Genomic DNA, 25000 nt, shown 5'->3' with positions numbered 1-25000 from the left:
TGGTTTGTTGTTGTAGGTGGCCAGTAAAGCCTTAGGAATACCACCATCCAAAATATTCATAAGCGAGTCAAGCACCAATACGGTCCCAAACGCATCTCCAACTGCGGCCTCCGTCAGCTCTGACCTCAACGGAATGGCAATTTATGTAAGAGCCTCTCATTATCTACACGTTAAATTTGGCAGACATTGTGGCATAAGGTTATAAAGACGAATATAAACCAATCGAAGGTGACCACTATCACCCCGTCTCCAGGATTTTGAAACAATTTGGGTCTTCAGCTATCCCATAACACAATAAAAGACCATGGCCATTTTTTTCGGGAGAAAAGAGTTCTGGCCAAAGCATTGCCTCCATAGAGTTATATTTTTTGGCTGTGAACTATGTTTTTTTACTGGCCTGTTCATCAGATCCCAGTCTTCTTGCAGCCTTAATCATCGACTGTGTGTTTTGTCTCCATTTAGAATGCGTGTCACAAAATCTTGAAACGTTTGGAACCCTATAAATTATCCAACCCTGGAGGAACCTGGGAAAGTTGGGTACGTACCTTTATCCCAGCTCTATAAGTCTTAGAAACTCTAATACTTTAATATCAGTGAGATAAACTCAGTAATGTATTGTATATTTGATAGAATTATGCAGAATAGTAACGAGCACATTATACACCTCTTATTCCATCTGTATAGCGTGCCACCTAAGTTATTTGTATAGCTCAAAGTATAGTGTGGCGTGAAATGCTGACAGCACATAAATCCTTCAACCAATGAGAAATCTCTGCCAGATATAATCAACAATTCCATTGGCCATTCGTGGAACTGCTGGTCACCCCCCCCAGACCAGTCATCCACCTTTACGGAGCCATTTAACTCCAAGCCACTTAATTTATCAATGTTTCTGGTTTACTAGTTGATGATTGAGATATTTTTGCTTGATTTGGTGCAATTGTGTTTTTTTTTTTATTTTCTTTAGGTGGCTGCTGCTTATGTGGACAGGGTGAGCTTATCAGCCACTGGATTTTATAAGTACGTCGTTGAATTTGAGTGATACCGATGTGTCAAAAGCGCCTCAAAAAACGTGAATTATATTCGCTGGTTGACAGATTAGGAATTTAAACCACCGCTGGTGCAAACCATACCGTTAATGTTTACGTTAACCCTTTAAAGGATCAATTTCTTAGGGTATATTTGCATCAATACATGTCCCAGTTGGTCAGACACTCACATTATGTAACCAATTCTGAAAATCAAAAAAAGAGAAATGTGGATCTGAGAATTTAAAATTAATAAATAAAAAAGTGTATTCTCCACATGTAATTAGTGTATTTTACACCAAAACTTTCTGTACCTATCAAAACCATCAAGGGTCTTCATAAAGATGGCATGTGGTTTTTATAGAGCTCCTCGTGGGTGGACCTTCTTCCCAATCACCTGAGGTCCCTGACATAAGAGTTATATTACATTTTATTTATAACGTGCAAGATTCTGCAGCACAATTACAATGCGTAAGAGTGAAAATTAACAATATAGCTAGAATTGACAATAAGATTGACACGTTAAGAGAAGAGGGTCCTGCTCTTGTGATCATTACTAGCCCTTGTTTACAAGCTCCAAGTTATGGAGGTAATTTTGTTGCTGATGTTACCTCTTACAGAACCCCCGATATTGGATATGACCCTGTGAAGAATGAAGGCAATGCAAGTAGTTATTTTAGTTATGGTGTGGCCTGCTCTGAAGTGGAGATTGACTGTTTAACCGGAGATCACAAGGTAGAAATGGTTAAGTACGATGAGCCATGAGGTTCAGGGTGGACTTGGACATCTGTGATGTATTAATTATGTTTTCCAGAACTTACGTACAGACATAGTAATGGATGTTGGAACCAGCCTGAACCCTGCTATAGATATAGGACAGGTGAGTTTATTAGTAATTACGAAAACAAATGAGAATTGACCATAAATGTCATACGTAGCGATGCAATTCCTTCATAGACTTTCATTAGTCAGAGTGTTCATTAAAGCAGAGCCATTCTCTTTCCAATAGACACTATGAATCAGGGTGTTTCTCTAGTAGATGGGGCTCTTACAAATGACAAAAACAGTTCAATATTTTAGAAAACGTATTTTTTATTGATATAATTAAATGTTAAAAAATTTCCTTTAATACATCGCAAGGGATTCTATGTAGCGATGACGTCCCAAGACTCTATTTGCTTGTTATTATTAGCTGTTTATGTTCTCACGCAGATTGAAGGCGCTTTTGTTCAGGGCATGGGCCTTTTCACGTTAGAAGAGATGAGATATTCTCCCGATGGATTCCTGTACACCCGGGGTCCAGGGATGTACAAGATCCCCGCATTTGGGGACATTCCTTCTGAATTTAATGTATCACTTCTACGAGACTGTCCAAACAGCAAAGCTATTTATTCCTCCAAGGTAAAGAGTTATTCTGCTAAATTATTTTTTATTAACAAATGAATAAATCCACATGCACATAAAACAAGATTTTTTTTCATGAATTTTCACAAGCACTGTATAAATATTTTTAACTGCAATATTAAATATATTGTCTTTGATATTTTGCTGCAGTCTAAGAATGGTGTTCTCTCAAAATGGGTTCTATTATTTTTATTTTAATATTAACATATATAAAAATGTAATATATATATACATATATTTTAGATATTTTATAAAAATGAAATAAATATATACTTCATAAAAATAAAATATATAAAAATTTTTTTATCAAGAAATAAACTTAGGCAAAATCAGTGTAACGTAAAGTGTAAAGATATTTTTTTATTCAAGTCAAATATTAGCATCAATGGCAACAGCTTTAGGGAGTAAATTTTAGGAACAAAATGGCAAACCAGAATTATTTGGCCCTATCTAGTCTAGTCATTTTTTTCTGCTTTATTATACCATATTATTATTACCGTATTTGCTCGATTATAAGACGACCCTGATTATAAGATGACCCCAAAATCTGAATATTAATTTAGGAAAAAAAGAAAAAGCCTGAATATAAGACGACCCTAAAGGAAAAAAGTTTTACCAGTAAATGTTAATTCATGTAAACTATTTTTTTTAATAAAAGGTATGATTGAGAAAAATATTTTTTTTGTTTTTATTTCCTTGTATTTTCCAACCTGTCCCCCAGTTACGCACATCTGCCCCCAGGCTTGCCACTCCAATATGGCACTGTGGCCCATGATATGCCTTTTAACCCTCTGTATGCCACTGTGCCCCATGGTATGCCTTTTGACCCCCTATGTGCCACTCTGCCTCCAGAAATGCCTTATACCCCTATATCCCATTCTGGCATTTAGGGGGTTAAAATGCATATTATGGGGCAGAGTGGCATATAGGGAGGTATAAGGCATTCCAGGAGGCAGAGTGGCATTAAGGGAGTTAAAAGGCATTGTATAGAGCACTCTGCCTCCAGAAATGCCTTATACCCCTATATGCCACTCTGGCATTTAGGGGGTTAAAGGGCATATTATGGGGCAGAGTGGCATATAGGGAGGTATAAGGCGTTTCAGGAGGCAGAGTGCTCTATTAAATGCCCCCTTAACGCCACTCTGCCTCCTGAAATGCCTTATACCTCCCTATATGCCACTCTGCCCCATAATATGCCTTTTAACCCCCTAAGTGCCAGAGTGGCATATAGGGGTATAAGGCATTCCAGAAATGCCCTATGCCCCCATTTAACACACACACTTACCGGTGCTTCCAATTTCCTGCTGTATTGCCGGGGCAGCGGGTTGACGTCTCCTTCCGCTGCAGCCGGAACGAGGTGGAGTTGGCAGCGAGGGTTTGTCTGCGTCCGTCGCGCATACCTTCCCCGGCTGTCAGAGATCAGAGTTCCCCGCACCGGTGCCGCGAACTCTGATCTCTGACAGTCGGGGAAGGTATGCGCGACGGACGCAGACAACCCCCGCTGCTAGCCACACCTCCTTCCGGCTGCAGCGGACGTTGTCTACGCGGATCGCTGCCCCGGCAATACAGCAGGAAGCACCGGTAAGTGTGTGTGTGTGGGGGGGGGGTGTTAAATGGGAGGGGAAACAGGAGGATCCAGGTCCCCTGCAGCGGTGCGGGGGATCTGGATCTTAGTCTCATAATCAGACCTCTATTTGATGTTTGATTAGAAGACGACCCCGATTAGAAGACGAGGGGTATTTTTCATTTGCTCTGAAAGAAACCTCGTCTTATAATCGAGCAAATCCGGTATATTATATTATTTATGCATCTAATTGTCTGAGTACCCTGGAAAATATGTGAAATTATAATGTAACTTTTCCAGGTTGTATCACTATAATCTATCGTGCATGAATTCCTATAATACTATAATTCTGGTGAGTTTCCATAATAACGCAAAGCATGCGGCTGGAATAAAAAGTTTTCATTTAAATCCTAATCTCAGTTATAATTATAAAATGCTCAATGGAAGGAGAGAACTACTTTCTACAAGCGTCGTCATAAGTTTGTAATAATTACCTTTATTTTGTTAAGGCTGTCGGAGAACCTCCACTATTTTTGTCGGCCTCCATATTTTTTGCCGTAAAGGATGCCATTACGTCAGCGAGGGCAGAGTCTAATATTACAGGACTTTTTCAACTGGACAGCCCTGCCACCCCAGAGAGGATTCGCAACGCCTGCATCGATAACTTCACTAAGCTGGTACAAGCTTTTGTTTGTGTCTTTTTGGTGTTTGATTCCTTTTCAACTAAAAAAAAAATGTATTGTCACGAGGGAAGAAAAATATATATTGTCGTAGGGGAGGAAAAACATTAATGATTGCCACATTTCTGTCTTTGTCTTGCAGTGTCCAGTCGCAAAGCCGGGAACCTTTAAGCCGTGGGCTGTAACGGTGTGAAACAGAATCAATCCTGAGTGCAAATGCTGTTTATAATCACCCGTTGTATATTGTCTATAAAATAAATGGCACTGAAAAATCCATTTTAAAAATAACAATAATATGTGTGGTTGTACTTTGTGAATGTATTTTGGTTGGAAGGGAAAGCTGCGTGGGGCAGGGCATGTGGTCCTTTTATTTGAAAGGTTTTATGTTGATCGTTTTTTTAACTTATCTGCGGATGCTCAGGGTGTAAATAGGAAAATGAGTAAAATGATAACGAGAAAGGAGAACAGAATAACAAAATTCCTAACGTGTGTTTGGAGGCACAGAAATCGGCTTTGTCAGGGGTCAGCAGTGGCAATTATGATGCAAAGCCTGTGACTATGTCTGTGCAGAAGATCTTGGGGTCCAGATGCTTTAAGTATGATGTTCTATCTAATAGGCTGAATTTAATAAAACTCTAATTCTATTAATTTACACGAGTGTCGAAAATTTGTATCTCGAACCAACGCTAAGTTCACACTGTCCTGTACTATAAAAGATTGGTTTCATCAATATGGTGATTGGAGGGTTTTAACACAAAACAATAATCATTAAAAAAAAAATATATATATATATATATATATATATATATTGTAACTAAGACATAGAAAAATGTTGTGTGCCATAAATATCCAGTCTTCAGATGATGCTCAATGGGGTCCTAAATGGTATGATTAAAGAACATTGAAGTCTTGTTGTGTTTGAATTTAACCTCCTGTTATGGATATTTTGCAAAAAGCAAGCTAAAGCGCAGCCAGAGCAAAACCCACCGGCTTCCTACTGCACCCACTTTGTACACATTTTGCACCCATAATGAAAAAAATTAGTTGTCATTGCAACCACTTTGCACATAAATTACTTGTTTTATTAATGTAATATTATAAAAATGTGCAGGAATATTTTCTCTGTTAAACAAGTTATACAAACATGGATATTCCCCGGCCGCTGCGGCTTTATGGCAATTATGTTAAAGTTACTTTGTTACATGTGAATAGCTGAGCGGATGAGTTTTACAGCAGCTCCGATGTTATTATTAGAGTTTCAAGGAAAAATTTCCCCCCACTACAGTTGTCTTTTAATTCAACTTCTTCTATGCATTTAATTCTTGTTTCCATGGCTACCTGCAACGTTTTGTTTACATCCATAAAGCAGTAAAGTGGAAGAGTCATCATTGTGACCTCACTATGTGAGCACTGAATTGTGACATCACTACCACTGTAAAGCTGGAGAACGTTCACCTGCTCTCGCAGTGTAGTTGGGCGCCCGGCACTTGTAAGCAGCTATTCGTAGCAGACTTGAAGTGTTGTTACCAACAACATCAGAGATTGTTGAGATTTAAAAGGAGAACCTTTTAAAAGGAGAGCTATGGGGGACTGCTGTCTACTCCATGGACTGAGGTGGATTGTAGGGAGATGCTACCCCAGAAAACTGTGCAAGTTTTTCAATAGACTGAAAACAGCTTTTACTAACGCCGCAAAAAGGAGTAAGGATCAGAACAAAAAGCACTTGGCCAGTAGAGTCCCTGTCCTCAAAAAGAAGAAAGAGAGTAGCAATACTCGTAAAGAAAGAGGGAGCGAGAGGAAGAGGACCAAACATACTCCTAAAGAGAGGGAGGAGAGCAGCCTGCATGTGAGGGCAAAGGACACAACAAAAAGCCCCAGAACCAGCATAGGCAGCTCCGAACATGAGAAGAAGCGGCGTAGATACAGCAAGAAAAGCAGCCAGAATCTGAGGCAGCAGGAGAAAGAAAGAGCAGAGGAACATCTGGAGGAGCGCAGAAGGGGAAAGGTTCCCATGAAAAGACGCAGGAGTATGAAGGAACACAGTCTTACTGCGAAAAGATTTCGGAGCCTTCTACCCATGACGCTCTCCGGCTTCAACTTCCATTCAGTCCTGGGAGAAGGATCGTTTGGAAAGGTCATGTTGGCTTCTGTCCCTGGAAGAGATTCCATGGTAGCGGTCAAAACCATCCGCAAGACAGCCATCAAGCCCCGGTACTTACTGAAAGAGAGGAGGATCCTTGAGATGGCTCGAGACAGCCCGTTCCTGTGTCACGGATATGCAGCCTTCCAAGCCGAGACCTGCGTATCATTAGTGATGGAATATATGGCTGGTGGAAGCCTTCAGTCATATATGAAGAGGGTGGGCTGCCTCGCCGACACCACAGCTGCATTTTATTCAGCTGAAATCATCTGTGGCATCCAGTTCCTCCACTCTCGGGGCGTTATACATCGAGACCTGAAGCCGGACAACATCTTGCTTGACGGAGAGGGCCATGCCAAGATCTGCGATTTCGGTCTTGTTGCAGAAGGCATTTTTGGAACAGCAAAAATAAAAGGAGAATGTGGAACATTCCGTTACATGGCCCCGGAAATACATATGAACAAAGCATACGGTGTTGCTGTGGACTGGTGGTCCTTTGGGGTGATTCTGTTCCAGATGCTTAACGGGGCTTTACCATTCAATCACAGTACCAGCAATAGTGAAGAGTTGCGTTCCATTGTATATGAAAGCCCGCGGTATATCAAACAGCTCTCTGAAGAAGCTGGTGACATCTTGAATCATCTTTTGAGTAAAGATCCTCAGGATCGCCTCTGGATCGCAGGGTGTATTAGGCGGCATCCGTTCTTCCAGAACATTGAGTGGGAGGATTTAGAGAGCCGCCGTTCAACTCCCCCGTACCAGCCACCAACACCAAATCTCCGCTTGCAGACACTACAGGACATTCCATTAGTTTTGGAACCCACAGAGGACTCTTCATGTGACACGTCCTCTTCATGTGACACGTCCTCTTCATGTGACATGTCCTCTTCATGTGACATGTCCTCTGCATCTTACACGTCCTCTTCATCGGGCGGCCAGAGTCTCTTTGGCTTTTCCTTTTTCACTTCAGACTGGATGGCCTGAAGGATGGACGGAGCCCTGGCCAAGTGTATCAAGATCGGTGGTTTCCAATTAACATCATAAAATCAGAATAAATTTGAGAAACACCTACATTTTTGTTATCGTTTCCTTCGTGTTGTATAACTACAGGTACAATACATGGCTATGACCTCACAATAGAGCATCTTCTTTTATGACATCATACACAGATGTGTATTGTAATTTCCCAAATAAAACTGAATTTTATGTAATCCACTTTATGTGGCCTCAATCTAACCTAATTCATGTGATGCTATATACACTATAATTCTTCATTTGTAAAGCATTTATTTTTTCCTAATTAGCAAATTATGGATTAGAAATAACATCCACTCGACATTAATGTCACTACCCTGAAAGCCGTGCCAGCCAGTAACAACGTACTTTCAACCTTATTAAATCACAACCTCTTGCTGTTGCACTTTACACCAATAGCTTACAATCGCCAAACAGAATGAACACGGCTCATCGTTAGCGGTTATCCTTAATCTCTGCCCAGATGCAGTCTATAAAACAGTGGTTGGGCTTTAACATGAATTTTGATTCAGAGGCCTATTGATGATGATCTATGTACCGTATTTGCTCGATTATAAGACGACCCCGATTATAAGACGACCCCCCAAAATCAAAATATTAATTTAGGAAAAAAACAAAAAGCCTGAATATAAGACGACCCTATAGGAAAAAAAGTTTTACCAGTAAATATTAATTCATGTAAATATATTTTTTAAATTTCCTTTTATTTGCCAACCTGCCCCCCCCCAGTTATGCCACTCTGCCCCCAGAAATGCTTTATACCCCCCCTATTTGCCACTCTGCCCCATGATATGCCTTATACCCCTATATGCCACTCTGGCATATAGAGGGTTAAAAGGCATATCATGGGGCTGAGTGGCATATAGGGGGTTAAAATGCATTTCTGGAGGTATATATGCATATCATGGGGCTGAGTGGCATATAGGGGGTTAAAATGCATTTCTGGAGGTCCAGAAATGCATTTTAACCCCCTATATGCCACTCAGCCCCATGATATGCCTTTTAACCCAGCATGTACTGGCTGCCTTGGCTTGATAGGAGTGTGATTGCTGCTAACAGCAATCACACTCCTATCAAGCCAAGGCAGCCAGTACATGCTGGAACCTGGGGATGATAGTAGTGGGATTACAGCCTCCCTATGCCATGCTACAACCCCCACCCCCCTTACACATCCATGCTATCACACACAAACACACATTCACAAACATTTAAATACTCATTCATTCCATTAATCACACATACTTCACACATTAATCACACATACTTACCCAAAAACCCTCCCCCACCCCCTTACCTGAACTGCAGATCTCTCACTCGAAGACTTCTGCAGGGGACCGGCTGTACCAGCAACTTCTCTGGCCCCGCCCCCAGAGGAGGGAGGGGGAGATAGAGTTCTGTGAGGAAGCTACAAGCTTCCTGTCCTCCCGCTTCTAACGGAAGAGACGCTGCTGCGACCGGTAAGCAGCATGGCCCCAGCCATTTTTTTGGGGCCTGATTAGAAGACGACCCCGATTATAAGACGAGGGGTATTTTTCAGAGCATTTGCTCTGGAAAAAACCTCGTCTTATAATCGAGCAAATACGGTACATGGCGAAACGGCGTTGCTGTAATGCTTCGACCTCGAGGCATTCAGCAACGCCATGATCGGCACAAAGGGGCCATCTCTGGCCCCTCCTCGGGGCGTCAACATCCGCCATACATCCGCCGTTTTAAAAGCGTTTAGGAGGCGATCTGGAGAGCGGTCACAGCCGCAGCTGCCGGTGATCTTCGCCATCCGCAAGATGGCGGCGGACCGGGAAAAAAAACAATAAAGGTGAAAATGTTCGCTAGACGGTCTCCAGACCCTCTAGAGAACTCTGGCTCCACTTGCAGGTTGAATACAGGTACGCATTCACCATGCAAGTCAATGGAGCCCAGCTTTCTAATCACAGTGTGATTAGTAAAAATAAATTAAAAAATAAAATAAAATTAATAATAATTAGAAAAAAATTGTAAAAAAACAGTAAAATGTAAAAATAATTTCCCACTGATATCACTACCAGGGGAACCTTCAAGTTGAAAAAAAATGTTAAAATTTTTTTTTAAAAAAAGGCAAAAAAAAACAATAAAATATATATATTAAAAATATATTTTTGTGAGCAAGTCCTAAAATTGGCATATTAGCTTAAAACAATTCTCGCATGGAAAGAGTTAAAATACTGGCATATTAAATGCCCATGGGGTGTCTACTTTTAAAAAATGTATGATTTGATGGGGTAAATTGAATTGGCCGGGTTCAACAATGTCCCAAATAACACGGGGGGAAGGATGGCCACACATCTAATTTCCAATTAGAAAAATGCACACGTACCAAATGTGGCCTTTTAGTTCCCCCAAAAAATGACAAACACATGCATGTGGGTTATCACTGCACTCACGAGATGTTGCTGAACACATATTGGGGTGTCGTGTGACAGCGGCATAAACCAGGAGCTGTAAATTCATACATAAAGTAGGTGTGTGGGGGAAAAATACACACAAAAAAATACTACTGCAAACATTGAAAAAATTCTGGTGGTGAAATGTGTGCATGCAAAGAATTAAAATACCAGCATTTAAAATACCCTGGGGTGTCTAGTTTTCAAAAATATATGGCTTTATTGGGCACACTGAAATGGCCCGGCTCCAAGATGTACCAAATAGGGCATGGGCAGTGGATCCCCAAATGCTAAAGTTCAACAATGAAAAATGCGCATGCGCCAAATGTGGCCCTTTTGCCCCCAAACAGCCAGGCAAAATCATTCATGTGAGGCATCGCTGTACTCAGGGGATGTTGCTGAACACATATTGGGGTGTTTTGTGATAGTGACATATACGAGAACCTTTTAATTCATACCTGAAGTAAAATGTGTGTGGAAAAACAAATGCAAAAAAAATTACTACCATAAAGTTTGACAAAGGCTGATGGTAGAATTAGTGCTTTGAAAGGGTTAAAATACTAGCATTTGGAATACCCTGGGCTGTCTAGTTTTCAAAAATATATGACTTGATGGGGTAAATTGCATTGGCTGGCTTCAAATATACCCGAAATGGCACATGGGGGGAAGAATTACCAGATTTGCCAAGATATACTTTTGTAATCACCTTCTGTAGTACAGCAATGAATTACTTGGCTTAATTATTTCATGTAAAGAGGAAATATAAAGCATTTCTTTCTTTATAGGTTCACAGCAGAACACACAGCAAAGTTGAATGGTCTTCTAAAACAGTTAAGATACATTTGTTTAGTGGATCAGCCACCCAAAGCAGGGCCGGAATGGGACTGAAAAGCAGCCCTGGAAACATTTGGAGAGCAGCCCCATATAGTTTATCTCGCGATTGAGCTCTTATACCCACACGCACCCCTTATACATACCCGAGTCACACTATTTGCCGTACAAATAACTATAAAACATTCTTTTTATCATATTATTTATATTAAAATACCAGAAAGCAAAACTGTTAAAAGGCCCTAATAAATGAAATATATTACACATAATGGAATCAAAACATTTACTACTGCATTTACTACATTTTTGGATTGAGACATTTTTGTTTTTGTTTTTATTTCCTTTTATTTGACAACCTGCCCCCCCCAGTTATGCACATCTGCCCCAGACTTGCCACTATGCCTGCTTTTAACCCCCTATATGCCCCTCTGCCTCCAGAAATGCCTTATACCCCCTATATGCCACTCTGCCATATAGGGGGTTAAAAGGCATATCACGCGAGTAGCTGTTGCCCAGAACCTGATGCAATCTTTCCCTTCCTCTAATAGGGTTACCAACAGCCCCTTCTACCCCCTTTTTATTTTCTTTTGCACAGAGCCCCATGTCAAGGAGCTTTCAATTACTTAAGTTAATAGAACCTGATTAAGTTAGTAGAATCTGATGTCTTTTCGTATTGCAGGGTACATCCAGAAAAAAACACAGATCAATTCTGGTGGCGTGCCAGACATCTGCCCCAGGCTTGCCACTCTGTCCCCTTTTAACTCCATATATGCCCCTCTGCCTCCAGAAATGCCTTATACCCCTATATGCCACTCTGCCATATATGGGGTTAAAAGGCATTTATAGAGGCAGAGTGGCATATAGGGGGTTAAAAGGCATTTATAGAGACAGAGTGGCATATAGGGGGTTAAAAGGCATACCATGGGGCACTCCAGAAAAGCCTTATGCCCCCCATATGCCACTCTGCCTCCTTGATATGCCTTATACCCTCCTATATGCCACTCTGCCCCATGATATGCATTTTAACCTCCTATATGCCACTTTGCCTCCAGAAATGCCTTGTAGCCCCTATATGCCACTCTGACTCCAGAAATGCCTTATACCTCTATATGCAACTCTGGCATTTAGGGGGTTAAAAGGCATATCATGGAACAGAGTGGCATATAGGGGTATAAGGCATTTCTGGAAGGAGAGTGGCATATAAGGGGCATAAGGCATATCAGGGAGGCAGAGTGGCATATGGGGGGCATAAGGCTTTTATATAAAAAAAATATTATACAGTTTGTTAAAAAAAAAAAAAATTGTTTATTTACCTTCTACTTCTTAAACTTTGGGGCTTTTTCATCCTGGCCTCCGTCCTCTGGTAGCTGCAGGCCGCCGTTTTCTATGTTGACAGGATGTCAGTGACAGGACATCCGGTGCTCCAGCAGCCTGAGTGTGAGGGGGCGGAGCTTTCACCCCTCACGCTCCTCCCATCACTATGCGGCCATCAGATTAATGGAAATTTAATCGAAACGGCCGATGCGTGCTGACACCGCCGGCCGGAGCTACTCTAATTCTTTTTTTTTTTTAAATTGAATATGCCGGATCGGCTTGCCATATAAAGTAAAATAAAAAAAGTATTAAAGTAGCTCCGGCCAGCGGTGTCAGCACGCATCGGCCGTTTCGATTAAATTTCCATTAATCTGATGGCTTCATAGTGATGGGAGCAGCATGAGGGGTGAAAGGTCCGTGCGAGAGGGCAGGGCTTTCACCCCTCATGTTGCTCCCATCAGTAGGCGGCCGGCACTGCTTTAATACTTTAATAAAAAAAGAATTGAAGTAGCGCCGGAAATTTCCCAGTATCCCGGTGGGCCAGTCCGGCCCTGACCCAAAGTTACCCCAGGATGATCTACTACATTTTGCAGCGGTATATTCTATTCACACCAGAGGGTGTGTGAAACCAGACCAAGTGGGCAAAAACTGAGGAGCGGAGCTGGATAACTTGGGGAATGGGGAAGGATTAATGAGGCTGAAAATAAGAGATAGGGGTAAAAAACAGATAAATGGCTCAGGGGAAACATGAAATACATGGGAAGCAAACGTAAATATTATACCCAAGACTGCCTTTTATTAAAGATAATTATGTATTAAAAAACATTTACTAAATAAAACCTATTAAAATGTAATTTTCTCAGCACTGGAAACATACAAAACATTCGATGAACACAATAGGAAGCAAGGAAGTATATAGGAAAAGAAAAAAACAGAGGAGACAAGTAATAATGCACTACAGAGTCAGAGAGTTTATAACTTTGATCTGTCCCTGGAAAAAGTTCTCACATTTATCCGGGCAGAACATGACATAGATTGAGCAAGAATTAAACTGCCCACACGTGTAGGGCAACCTGCCAGTGGTATCTGCCTCTTCTCACGTTAGAGACTTAGTAAATAGGCCACTTTGTTTTTTTGACTGATGGTGGCCTATGTTCTGATGCTTGGAATGTCCAATAGCGCACATAGAGACCTAAATGTTTGACCGGCTAGATCATCGTGCATTTTGTTATATCTGATGATACCATAAGCTACAATATAAAGAATGTAAGAAAGAGACATTCAGTTGATCGCTCCTTTAACATATATTTTACTTGGGTGATCATAGGTTACTGCTGAGTAAATTCCATACGTTCTTTGTTAAATATCATAAGAGGCGCAAGAAAGACCAAACAGTAATGCATTTTACCCGAGGGAAAGTATCTGGTTTTATTATTTTATTATTAAAGAACATTGAAGTCTTGTTGTGTTTGAATTTAACCTCCTGTTATGGATATTTTGCAAAAAACAAGCTAAAGCGCAGCCAGAGCAAAACCCACCGGCTTCCTACTGCACCCACTTTGTACACATTTTGCACCCATAATGAAAAAAAAGACTTTGTTCCTCCATAAATTGCACCTGCACGCATGTTGAAGCCAAATGACTTGTTTTATTAATGTAATATTATAAATATGCGCAGGAATATTTTCTCTGCTAAACAAGGTATACAAACATGGATATTCCCAGTTACTTTGTTACATGTGAATAGCTGAGCGGATGAGTTTTACAGCAGCTCCGATGTTATTATTAGAGTTTCAAGAATTTAAAGAAATACTCCCCCCCCCAACACAGTTGTCCTTAATTCAACTTCTACGCGTTTATTTCTTGTTTCCAACCTGGATGGACGAATGGGATTTACAAAAAACGTTGGCTAAATTTCACTAAATATGAAGAACATTATTTTCCCCAGAAACGAACACAAACTTACCGCCGGCGCCCAAGTCTCATATAAATTCACCAAACATTGACACCCTGGTCATTTTCTATGATTAATACAAAGATGCCCTATCAATAATTTAAAACAAAATCCACTAGGGTATTTACATCCATAAAGCAGTAAAGTGGAAGAGTCATCATTGTGACCTCACAATGTGAAGCAGTCAATTGTGACATCACTACCACTGTAAAGCTGGAGAACGTTCACCTGCTCTCTCAGTGTAGTTGGGCGCCCGGCACTTGTAAGCAGCTAATCGTAGCAGACTTGAAGTGTTGTTACCAACAACATCAGAGATTGTTGAGATTTAAAAGGAGAACCTTTTAAAAGGAGAGCTATGGGGGACTGCTGTCTACTCCATGGACTGAGGTGGATTGTAGGGAGATGCTGCCCCAGAAAACTGTGCAAGTTTTTCAACAGACTGAAAACAGCTTTTACTAATGCCGCAAAAAGGAGTAAGGATCAGAACAAAAAGCACTTGGCCAGTAGAGTCCCTGTCCTCAAAAAGAAGAAAGAGAGTAGCAATACTCGTAAAGAAAGAGGGAGCGAGAGGAAGAGGACCAAACGTACTCCTAAAGAGAGGGAGGAGAGCAGCCTGCATGTGAGGGCAAAGGACACAACAAAAGGCCCCAGAACCAGCATAGGCAGCTCCGAACATGAGAAGAAGCGGAGTAGATACAGCGAGAAAAGCAGCCAGAATCTGAGGCAGCAGGAGAAAGAAAGAGCAGAGGAACATCTGGAGGAGCGCAGAAGGGGAAAGGTTCCCATGAAAAGACGCAGGAGTATGGAGGAACACAGTCTTACTGCGAAAAGATTTCGGAGCCTTCTACCCATGACGCTCTCCGGCTTCACCTTCCATTCAGTGCTGGGAGAAGGATCGTTTGGAAAGGTCATGTTGGCTTCTGTCCCTGGAAGAGATTCCCTGGTAGCGGTCAAAACCATCCGCAAGACAGCCATCAAGCTCCGGTACTTACTGAAAGAGAGGAGGATCCTGGAGATGGCTCGAGACAGCCCGTTCCTGTGTCACGGATATGCAGCCTTCCAAGCCGAGACCTGCGTATCATTAGTGATGGAATATATGGCTGGTGGAAGCCTTCAGTCATATATGAAGAGGGTGGGCTGCCTCGCCGACACCACAGCTGCATTTTATTCAGCTGAAATCATCTGTGGCATCCAGTTCCTCCACTCTCGGGGCGTTATACATCGAGACCTGAAGCCGGACAACATCTTGCTTGACGGAGAGGGCCATGCCAAGATCTGCGATTTCGGTCTTGTTGCAGAAGGCATTTTTGGAACAGCAAAAATAAAAGGAGAATGTGGAACATTCCGTTACATGGCCCCGGAAATACATATGAACAAAGCATACGGTGTTGCTGTGGACTGGTGGTCCTTTGGGGTGATTCTATTCCAGATGCTTAACGGGGCTTTACCATTCAATCACAGTACCAGCGATAGTGAAGAGTTGCGTTCCATTGTATATGAAAGCCCGCGGTATATCAAACAGCTCTCTGAAGAAGCTGGTGACATCTTGAATCATCTTTTGAGTAAAGATCCTCAGGATCGCCTCTGGATCGCAGGGTGTATTAGGCGGCATCCATTCTTCCAGAACATTGAGTGGGAGGATATAGAGAGCTGCCGTTCAACTCCCCCGTACCAGCCACCAACACCAAATCTCCGCTTGCAGACACTACAGGACATTCCATTAGTTTTGGAACCCACAGAGGACTCTTCATGTGACACGTCCTCTTCATGTGACATGTCCTCTTCATGTGACATGTCCTCTTCATGTGACATGTTCTCTGCATGTGACATGTCCTCTGCATCTTACACGTCCTCTTCATCGGGCGGCCAGAGTCTCTCTGGCTTTTCCTTTTTCACTTCAGACTGGATGGCCTGAAGGATGGACGGAGCCCTGGCCAAGTGTATCAAGATCGGTGGTTTCCAATTAACATCATAAAATCAGAATAAATTTGAGAAACACCTACATTTTTGTTATCGTTTCCTTCGTGTTGTATAACTACAGGTACAATACATGGCTATGACCTCACAATAGAACATCTGCTTTTATGACATCATACACAGATGTGTATTGTAATTTCCCAAATAAAACTGAATTTTATGTAATCCACTTTATGTGGCCCCAATCTAACCTTATTCATGTGACGCTATATACACTATAATCAGGGCCGGACTGGGACTGAAAAGCAGCCCTGGAAAAATTTGGAGACCAGCCCCATATAGTTTATCTCACGGTCGCGCTCTTTAACCACACGCACCCCTTATACATACCCAACTCACACTATTCGCCATTCTTTTTATCTCATTATTTGTATTAAAATGCCAGAAAGCAAAAGTGTTAAAAGGCCCTAATAAATGAAATACATTACACATAATGAGATCAAAACATTTGCTACAGCGAACATTTTAGATGAAAAAGTTCAGTGGAACAAAACAGTGACCACATTATTCTTCACGATATTCTGGTAAGAAACTTTTGTTTCTTTATTAATTCATGTAGACTATTTTTTTCATATTTAATATAAGCTATGATTGAGACATGTTTGTTTTTCTTTCCTTTTATTTGCCAACCTACCCCCGAGTTATGCACATCTGCCCCCAGGCTTGCCACTCTGCTCCCCTGATGTGCGTTCTAACCCCCTATATGCCACTCTGCCTCCAGAAATGCCTTATACCCCCTATATGCCACTCTGTCCCATGATATGCCTTTCAACCCCCTGTATGCCACTCTGCCATATAGGGGTCAAAAGGCATATCATGGGAAAGAGCGGCATATAGGGGGTATAAGGCATTTCTGGAGGCAGAGTGGAGGGTTATCCTTAATCTCTGCCCAGATGCAGTCTATAAAACAGGGGTTGGGCTTTAACATGAATTTTGATTCAGTGGCCTATTGATGATGATCTATGTACACGGGGAAACATTTAGAAAGTTTTTCTTAATTTTATTTTAAAGAGGGACGCCTCTCTTTACTATCATTCAAAGGTCATTTTAAATGACTCCTAAATTTTGGAAAAATGCATCCATGTCCAGCCCCAGGGCCGGCCTTTGGGGTGTGCGACCTGTGCGACCGCACAGGGCGCCACACTCCAGGGGGCGCCGCCGCCGCAGCCGCCGGGTCCTCCCCCGCCGCCGCCGCCGCCGCCACGGGGTCCTCCCCCGCCGCCGCTGCTGCCGCCGCCGCCACGGGGTCCTCCGCCGCCGCCGCCGCCGCGGGGTCCTCCTCCGCTGCCGCCCCCTCTGCACCTAAATGAAAACGTTGTTTTTTTTGTTGTTGGTTTTTTTAACTTTATTTAATAAAGCGGCGGCGGGGGAGGACCCGGCGGCAGCGGCGGCGGGGGAGGACCCGGCGGCGGCGGCGCCCCCTGGAGTGTGGCGCCCTGTGCGGTTTGAAGGGGCAGAGGGGGGGTAGTTTGAAGGGGCAGAGGGGGGGTAGTTTGAAGGGGCAGGGGGGGTAGTTTGAAGGGGCAGAGGGGGGGTAGTTTGAAGGGGCAGAGGGGGGGTAGTTTGAAGGGGCAGAGGGGGGGTAGTTTGAAGGGGCAGAGGGGGGTAGTTTGAAGGGGCAGAGGGGGGTAGTTTGAAGGGGCAGGGGGGGTAGTTTGAAGGCACAGGGGGGGTAGTTTGATGGGGCAGAGGGGGGGTAGTGAGGGGGGGCGCCAGAGTAGTAGTTCGCACAGGGCGCCGGAACACCTAAGGCCGGCTCTGTCCAGCCCTAAAGGATTGGATCATGTCCACAACTATATTATTGAGCAGGGTGTATATTTTTTTTTTAATCACAATTTAAATTATTCTTATTGTAATTTAAATTGAAAAAATTATTACACTTCTTCATTCTTAACCTAGAAGGTCGGTTTTCAACACTGAAAAAAGGGGCCATTATTTTGGGCGAATCACATACCTGGTTTCTCATATATCTTTGAATGAAATCATTTCTCGTCATTAGTTGCTGAGACCATTCCGTATCGCTGTATCTGGATCCCAGCTCCCGTTCGACGTCCTGCTGCCTTCTGGAGGTTATTCCCCGCTGTTGGCATGTAAAAGGACGTTAGATATAATTTTTTGTGTTGCCAAGATATACTTTTGTAATCACCTTCTGTAGCACAGCAATGAATTACTTGGCTTAATTATTTCATGTAAAGAGGAAATATAAAGCATTTCTTTCTTTATAGGTTCACAGCAGAACACACAGCAAAGTTGAATGGTCTTTAAGATACATTTGTTTAGTGGATCAGCCACCCAAAGTTACCCCAGGATGCTCTACTACATTTTGCAGCGGTATATTCTATTGAATAAAACCCAGATTGGTGGGAATTTCTAGTCTCCTGGTCGCTTTCCAAAATACATTGGCCTAATTTCTCAGTTTTAACAGATCCCAATGAAATAAAATTATTTTAACCCTGTATCCTCAAGATTGAGCTATCACGAAACAAATACACTATTGTTAAATGTTTTCCAGCTCACCCTGTTGACTAGCCCAAGTGATGGCTAAAACCAATCTGCAGTCCACAATATTTAGACAAAATGCCTCAAGCTTTATGAGGCTGTAATTTAACTAATTAAGTAATCATTAAAACTTCTGAATTACTACATTTGAAACTGGTCTATATGCATTTTGGGACCCGAGTCCAATCAGTTTATAGCCAGTGGAAGACTTTGGGTGAATTCACAGCACTTTACACTTTTCCCGAGTTATGTCCTCACTGATTTCAACTGGGACTCAGGGGTTAAACTTACAAAAAATCCAAAACTGCAGCTTGAGATAAATAGCTGAATTTGGTGACTCTCTCAGTAATGACCGTGGCGGTGTTTCACATGTTGGAGGACCCTGCCAAATTATGCCCAATGGTTTGGCTTCAGTTGTCCCAATCCTTGCCTTTCCACAGAAAAATAAACACATCTTCCACTTTGAATATTTGGAAATGAACCCGGTGCTGTACCACACAGTAATGTATTGAGCATCATCCTAAAATCACAGACTGAGATCTACTGAATCTCTATAATAAGACAGACTTGGGTAACTGTGAGTAATTCAGTACGTCATCACATTGTTTTTAGAACAGAAGAGCTCAGTAATGGCTTTTTAAAGCTAAGTTAACGGCAAATGCCCACTTACCTTCAAAGTAAAACACCCTGTTGAATATAAATGATTGATAACCCCCTAGAGCAGGGGTGTCCACGTTTTTTCTGCAGCGGGCCACTTCACCAGAATTGTATACGTGCGCGGGCTGCACTCATTTTTTACTGTGAGAAAATATGGCCTTTAATAAAATATGCAGATTAAAATAAAGTAAATGACACAAAACCTTTACCCTCACTGATTTCTGGGCCTAGAAAGTGTTGTGACTACAAATTAAGGATAAGTAAAAATGAAATAGTTCTATTTTGTCACGGACTGGGTCCAAGCTGGTGACTGGAAGGACCCAGCGCGCCCGATGGTTGTATGCAGGAGTCACGATGCAGCAGTGGAGTCTGGGGCAGGGCCTGGTTGCAGGGTGACCACACTCGCCCAGGAGTTGAGCACCTAGGGTTGTGCAGCCAAACACCAGCGCCCTGATATGGCAGCAGATGTAGTCCAGAACAAAACGAATCCTGCAGGCACCCTGGAGCAGGCATGAAGCATATCACATGGATCACGAGCAGGATGCTGCAGGCTGGGAGAATAGAAGCTAGGCAAAGGTTAATGTAGCAGACACATAACAAGCAAGGGAAAGGGAGACCAGGCAAGAAACATGATATGAGATATACACGAGAAGTGGCTAGAAACATGACATGAATAGCGTAAAGTAGAAACAGGCACAAGACAAGGAATAAACATAACCTGACAAGACATACATGGTACAGGGCACAACAAAGGACAGGGAAGAAGGCAAGGAACACAGGGGAAGGAGTGAGGAGCCGGAACCCTCGGACGCTTCTTCCTTTAAGCAAGGATAGGAAATCTTAACTGGGACATGGGGAGAGGAGAGAGGAACCGGAATCCTCAGATGATTCAAGGAAGAAGGGCAAAGGTACATAAAAGACAGACAAACATGAATACAGAAACTAGCCTAGGACTACATGATAACTATTGGAGATTCCGTCACATGATATGGCCATAGTATGCTTAGCCCACCACTACGCCAAAGTACTCCAATGACGGTGGGTCCTAACGCTAATCCCTGCTGACAAAGATACAAAACAAACCACACATGTAAACCAAACACATAGCACTGAGACATACCTTAGACTGCAGACTGAGACAAACAGAACACACAGGTGGGGCACGCCTTATAAAGGAAACAGAGCTGAAGCAAAGAGCCGGAGCAGAAGCAAGGAATGGAAAATAGAACAAAGCAAAAGGAAATCCAGGAATGGATCAAAGCAAAGCAGAGAAACTACAGCAGGACAGCAGAACGTGACATATTTATTCTAGGAATGCACCAAAATGAAACTTCTGGACCAAAACATTCACTTAACCAAAACCGAAAATGACCCCCCACTTTTAAAAATAATAATAAAAACTCACATTTTTAATAAAAGTAGGTAACACACCACAATTGCACAAAAAAAAATTAGCAAATGACTTGGCAAATTACTTTAACAATCACACTCCTATCATACCCAGGCAACGAGTAAATGCTGGTACCTAGGCATGATGGGACTGTGCTTGCTGTGATTGGTGTTAGCAATCACACTCCTATCATGCCAAGTCAGCCAGTACATGCTGGTACAGGGTGGCTGTAAGTGATATGCAGACCCCATACATCTGGCTGCATCAATAAACAAGGGGGGAAGCTAGCTAGGTTTCAGCATGTACTGGCTGACTTGGCATGATAGGAGTGTGATTGCTAACAGCAATCACAGTCCCATCATGCCTAGGTTCCAGCACTTACACATCCATGCTATCACACACACACACTCATTCATTCATATACTCATTCATTCACAGATTAATTCCCTCAATCACGCATACTCATTCAAACACCCTCCCCACCCCCTTACTGGCACTGCAGCTCCTCGATGCCGCTCACAGACTTCAGCAGGGGGCGCGGCCTCCCTCTGCGTTCTCTGGTACAGCACAGAGGAAGCAGGACTGGAGCAGAGTCATGTGATGTCACGTGAACTCTGCTGGGTTCCGCTTCCTCTTTGCAGTACAAAAGACCCTCCCGCTTGTAAGTAGCAGGGCTCTTGTTGTAGCAGGGCTCGAGGTACGGCCCGCGTAAGATCGGTTGCCCTGGCTGCCGATCTTATGCTGGCCGCACCTCGAGGTCTCGAGGGCCGCATTTGGCCCACGGGCCGCATGTTGGACGCCCCTGCCCTAGAGGCACTTTTATTGGCAGTATAATGTGATTAGCCCTTTATGTTGTAATTACGGCGACATTGCTGTTTCCAGTACCATGGATACCATGTTGATTTGGCCGCTCAGATGTTGATTTTACTTTCATTTTAAAAATAAGGCAATTTACAGTGTGTTTAAGCTTTGCGATGAGCAGAAACAAAAGTCAGGGTCAAACTTTAAGTTACCCCATATTTAGTCCAGGGCAATTTTTCTAGAGCTACAGCTGGGAAGGAAGTCAAGGTGAAAATTCTTCATACTCAGGGTCACTCGGTACCATCAAGTAAAACAATCTATGCAGCAAGTGTTGTTTACAAAGAGATTTTTGAGAATTGAGAATGTGAGAATTATCATCCTGTGTCCGCGGTACCTCCGGCTTTATTATCTAGTAAAAGACATGATGAAGCAGCAACAAAGTATGGACAAAAAAACACCAAAAACAAAATCTATATATTTTTGCTTCCAAATGGTATACATTAATAGTCGCACTTAAGATTAGTCATTTTATACATTCTTTCTGCTTATGTTCTACTTAGTTGGAAATTCTGAAGCTCTTTCTTGAAATGGAATTTTATTTTAGGAAAATAAACAATATAATTTCCTACCTCCATTACTTCGTGCACGGCCAATGGTCAATGATGCCTTCTAGAATAATCGGCTTCTGTAAAGTCAACAAGTTCCCTTTGAATTATTCTGAAGATGGGCAGTGGAGCTGAGGGGCTAGAAAGAAGGGAAAGGAGAAATTAAACGGGAGCTAAATGTTTCAAGAATTCCAGGAAAATCATTGTTAATATGGTTAAAGGAGCAGACATGGAGGTACAGAACAGAAAAGGGATAAAGAAGGTGATGGGTGTTAAAGATAAGGTGAAGACATAAGGAGGGAGAAGAAGAGGGTGTGTGAAACCAGACCAAGAGGGCAAAAACTGAGGAGCGGAGCTGGATTACTTGGGGAATGGGGAAGGATTAAAGATAATTATGTTTTAAAAAACATTTATTAAATAAAACCTATTCAAATGTAATTTTCTCAGCACTGGAAACATACAAAACATTCGATGAACACAATAGGAAGCAAGGAAGAAAATAGGGAAAGTATCTGGTTTTCATTTTAATGAAGCCAGTAAAATAATCATTGTTTGTCTTCCAAAAAGCATCCGCGATGATGGGCAGCAAAAAGGGGCCATTCAGTGCGGAGGAAGTGAAACCGGATTTTCAGAAGCTGCTGGATTATTGAACGACAAAACTGAATTCAAAGTTGATGAAAGCAGAAAGTGAAAGTTTTTGTTCATTTTTGATAATAGTAATAGGAGTGGCTTAACAAAAAATACCGGAGCCCCCTGCAAGACTTATGGAGGAGGCCCCCAAGCTTCTCCTACGCACACACAGCAACGTACTCACACACACACTAACACACAGCACTATACTCACACACACTAACACGCAGCACTATACTTACACACTAACACACAGCACTATACTTACACACACTAACACGCAGCACTATACTAACACACACTAACACGCAGCACTATACTTACACACATTAACACGCAGCACTATACTTACACACACTAACACGCAGCACTATACTTACACACATTAACACGCAGCACTATACTTACACACACTAACACGCAGCACTATACTTACACACACTAACACACAACACTATACTTACACACACTAACACGCAGCACTATACTTACACACACTTACATAGTAACATACTAACACACAGTGACATATTCACACACACGTTGTTAGAAGCTAACATACTTACACACACACTAATACACACAGCAACATATTTACACAGATACTAACATACTAATATACACAGTAACAGATTTACACACACAGTAACATACTTTCACAGATACTCACATACTTACAAAGTAACATACTTACACACAATAATACCTACATACTAGCATACTAACATACTTAAACACAGTAACATACTGTATTTAGACACATGCTAACATACTTCCTTAAAAACGCACACACTAGCACACAGTAAATACACACACAATAACATACTCAAACACACACATTGCAGTGCAGCAGATATGTTCAGAAAAACCCGTCTCCCTGTACGTGATATATCTACAGCCAGTAAGCTCTAGCGCTGTTTCTGTGAACGCTGCAGGTAGGTGTCTGTCTGTTCAGACTCCCAAGCGCATGCGCGGCAAGTGTTCTCACTGATTTCAATAGGAGCGCATTCCTGCTACTAATTGGCCCTTTAACCAACCAATCAGTGTCAACAAATGTCTGGCCACGGAGGAGGAGACCTCCTGTTCCAGCAGGGCAGCAACTTCTTGGTCAGATGTTTTTTTTTTCATTTTGGAAGAATGTGTATTAAAGCACTGAGGGTCACTCACAGAGTTTACAGGATTATGCATTCTCTTATATAAGGGGTGTCAGGGACATGAGACGGTCCCTTGTCAGCTCCCCTAATCAAAATGTTGCTTATTTTAGAGAATATTGACTAATAGACTTGTGCATTCGTATTCGGGAGAGCATGAAAACAAACACGAATGTTTCTTTGTAATCGTCTTCGTAAATATCTCCAAGCTAATCTCCCTGCCCCCCCCAAACAAGTCACTGCCTCTAGCCTATCTTAAGTCTTCATAGTATAGCAGGGGTATCCACTTCTATGAAACAGTAAAGATATTAATTCCTCCAAGGTACAAGAGTTACACTGCTAAATTAATTTTCATTAATAAATTATTTTATTATTAAAGAACATTGAAGTCTTGTTGTGTTTGAATTTAACCTCCTGTTATGGATATTTTGCAAAAAACAAGCTAAAGCGCAGCCAGAGCAAAACCCACCGGCTTCCTACTGCACCCACTTTGTACACATTTTGCACCCATAATGAAAAAAAAAGACTTTGTTCCTCCATAAATTGCACCTGCACGCATGTTGAAGCCAAATGACTTGTTTTATTAATGTAATATTATAAATATGTGCAGGAATATTTTCTCTGCTAAACAAGGTATACAAACATGGATATTCCCAGTTACTTTGTTACATGTGAATAGCTGAGCGGATGAGTTTTACAGCAGCTCGGATGTTATTATTAGAGTTTCAAGAATTTAAAGAAATACCCCCCCCAACACAGTTGTCCTTAATTCAACTTCTACGCGTTTATTTCTTGTTTCCAACCTGGATGGACGAATGGGATTTACAAAAAACGTTGGCTAAATTTCACTAAATATGAAGAACATTATTTTCCCCAGAAAGGAACACAAACTTACCGCCGGCGACCAAGTCTCATATAAATTC

The 25000-nt window shown here is 42.1% G+C and overlaps 1 protein-coding gene across 1 annotated transcript in view; it reads left to right on the top strand.

Moving 5' to 3' along the window:
• The window catches only part of XDH (xanthine dehydrogenase), a 33798-nt gene extending 28470 nt beyond the window's left edge, over nucleotides 1–5328 (top strand). The window contains exons 29-36 of the mRNA XM_053459336.1: nucleotides 17–145; nucleotides 463–537; nucleotides 968–1020; nucleotides 1649–1763; nucleotides 1843–1908; nucleotides 2241–2429; nucleotides 4506–4673; nucleotides 4819–5328. Coding sequence (XP_053315311.1) covers nucleotides 17–145; nucleotides 463–537; nucleotides 968–1020; nucleotides 1649–1763; nucleotides 1843–1908; nucleotides 2241–2429; nucleotides 4506–4673; nucleotides 4819–4869 — 846 coding nt within the window. The 3' untranslated portion in view covers nucleotides 4870–5328. The remainder of the gene's footprint in view (nucleotides 1–16; nucleotides 146–462; nucleotides 538–967; nucleotides 1021–1648; nucleotides 1764–1842; nucleotides 1909–2240; nucleotides 2430–4505; nucleotides 4674–4818) is intronic.
• The last annotated feature ends 19672 nt before the right edge of the window (nucleotides 5329–25000 follow it).

This window comes from Spea bombifrons, chromosome 3 (genome assembly GCF_027358695.1).
Source record: "Spea bombifrons isolate aSpeBom1 chromosome 3, aSpeBom1.2.pri, whole genome shotgun sequence".
NCBI classification, from domain to species: Eukaryota; Metazoa; Chordata; class Amphibia; order Anura; family Pelobatidae; genus Spea; species Spea bombifrons.
Note: the sequence above shows the minus strand (reverse complement) of the source record. Positions and strands in the feature narration are given on the sequence as shown.